Genomic DNA, 2163 nt, shown 5'->3' on the forward strand with positions numbered 1-2163 from the left:
CAAGCCATATATGACAAACCCACAGCCAACATCATACTGAACGGGGAAAAATTGAAAGCATTCCCACTTAGGACTGAAACCAGACAAGGTTGCTTTCTATCACTGCTTCTATTCAACATAGTGCTGGAAGTCCTAGCCAGAGCAGACAAGAGAAGGAAATCAAGGGCATCCAAATGGGGGCAGAAGAAGTCAAACTGTTGCTCTTGGTTGACAATATGATCTTATATCTAGAAAACCCCGAAGATTCTGCCATGAGACTACAGGAATTGTAATAGTTTATATTTTAAAAGATTCAAGGCTAAAGTCTCATGAAATTAAGGAAACTCAGCAATCCATAATCCAAAACTGAGGTACTACTATTAACTTCACTGGTTATAATTTTTCCACTTATTCAGAATTTTTAAAAGAACCTCTTATTTCTTAGTTACAAAACTGGAGAATATTTTCTAAATCTCAGGGTTTCAATAATCCACCCATCTCTGTTTAACGTTCCAAATCTCATTTCTGCTGGATGAGAAAATCAAAGTGATAAAATTTCTCCTAAAGACTTTATGTGACCTACCAGTGACACACAGTAATAAAGAGTGAATTACAACTTAAATGTAGGTCTTCCATCACCCAATGCAGTGTCCTTGCTTCTATATGCTGATATTTCTCAATCGGTAGTACAATTGCTATCCTGGGTCACCTACCTCTAAGAAACTTCTTCCTTTCAATCTTCCTTCTGAATGAATCTTTGACGTCCTTATTTCTCAGGCTGTAGATAAGTGGGTTCAACATGGGGATCACTGCTGTGTAGAACAAGGAAACCACTTTGTTGATGTCCAGAGAGAAACTAGAGCTTGGACGTACATAGATAAAGAAGAGTGTTCCATAAAGGATGGAGACAGCTGTCAGGTGGGAAGAGCAGGTTGAAAAGGCTTTGCGCCTGCCATCAGCAGAGTGGATCCTCAGGATGGCCGTGACAATGTAAATGTAGGAAACCAAGATGATCACACCACTGAGCACTCCTAGGGCTCCAGCAAGAATGAAAAGCAAAAATTTATTGACATAGGTGTCTGCACATGCCAGGGAGAGAACAGGAAGCAGGTCACAGAAGAAGTGATTGATGTTATTTGGACCACAATAGGGTAGGCGGAAGGTGAAAGTCGTATGGGTCAAGGTGCTAATAAGGCCCATGGCATAAGGTCCCACCACCAGCTGCACACAGACCTGCTGGGACATAATGAGTGTGTACAGCAAGGGCTTACAGATGGCCATATACCGGTCATATGCCATAGCAGCAAGAAGGTAACATTCAGTTACTACAAAATGACCAAAAAAACATAACTGGGCAGCACAACCAAAGAAAGAGATTACTTTTTTGTCCATGAAGATATCAGTCAACATCTTGGGACCTGTGACAGAAGAGGAGCAGACATCCACAAAGGACAAGTGGCTGAGAAAAAAGTACATGGGGCTGTGGAGTCGGGAATCCATCCAAATGAGAGTGATCATCCCCAAGTTCCCCAGAAGGGTGACAAGATACACAAAGAGAAATACCAGAAAGAGTACAACCTGGTACTGGAAGTGATTTGTTAATCCCACGAAAAAAAATTCAGTGACCAAAGTTTGATTTCTGTAAGCCATTTCTCTGATTCAATCTGTTACGAGAAAGACAAAGAATTTTTCTATGCAACACATTCATAATTAAAGGCTACTTAGTTTCACATCTGAATTTAACTTTTATGCTTTTTTAAAGTTACGTAGCAAAGACTGAGAGCCAAGTCTTGAGCTCTACTTCCGGTGGTCCTGCTAACTCTCTGGTAACCATCTGGGTCATACTGAGTTGTTCCCTAAACCAAACTGGGCAATTCAGTTTCCTCCTTGGTCAAAAGAGGATTTTTGTACAGAATCAAAATTTTAGACCTAAAACCGAACTTTGGAGATCATCAAAGGCAAGTCTTCTTAACTGTGCCAGCTTACCTTTCTAAAGACATCTGTCTGTGAACCAAGGGTGTTTTGAGAAACATTTCATAGAAAAAGGAATTAAGTAAATTCGATGAATTCAGGCTGATACCTATCCTCACTCCAGGTTAATTGTAAACCACCGTTAAGATTGTAACTTCCTCCCTAATTCACTTAGATACTATAACAACAGTTAGTTAAATTGTCTATGAGAAG

The 2163-nt window shown here is 40.1% G+C and overlaps 1 protein-coding gene across 1 annotated transcript; it reads right to left on the reverse strand.

The window, feature by feature from the left end:
• Positions 1-684: 684 nt before the first annotated feature.
• OR9G4 (olfactory receptor family 9 subfamily G member 4) lies at positions 685-1629 on the reverse strand. Its single transcript, XM_069470011.1, has one exon. It carries the CDS (start codon positions 1627-1629, stop codon positions 685-687), a length of 945 nt encoding a protein of 314 aa, XP_069326112.1.
• Positions 1630-2163: the final 534 nt, after the last annotated feature.

The sequence above is a fragment of the Eulemur rufifrons genome, chromosome 6 (genome assembly GCF_041146395.1).
Source record: "Eulemur rufifrons isolate Redbay chromosome 6, OSU_ERuf_1, whole genome shotgun sequence".
Taxonomy (NCBI): Eukaryota; Metazoa; Chordata; class Mammalia; order Primates; family Lemuridae; genus Eulemur; species Eulemur rufifrons.

Excerpts from the sequence above, each read along its gene's own strand:
- OR9G4 (XM_069470011.1), bottom strand. The coding sequence starts at position 1,629 with ATGGCTTACAGAAATCAAACTTTGGTCACTGAATTTTTTTTCGTGGGA.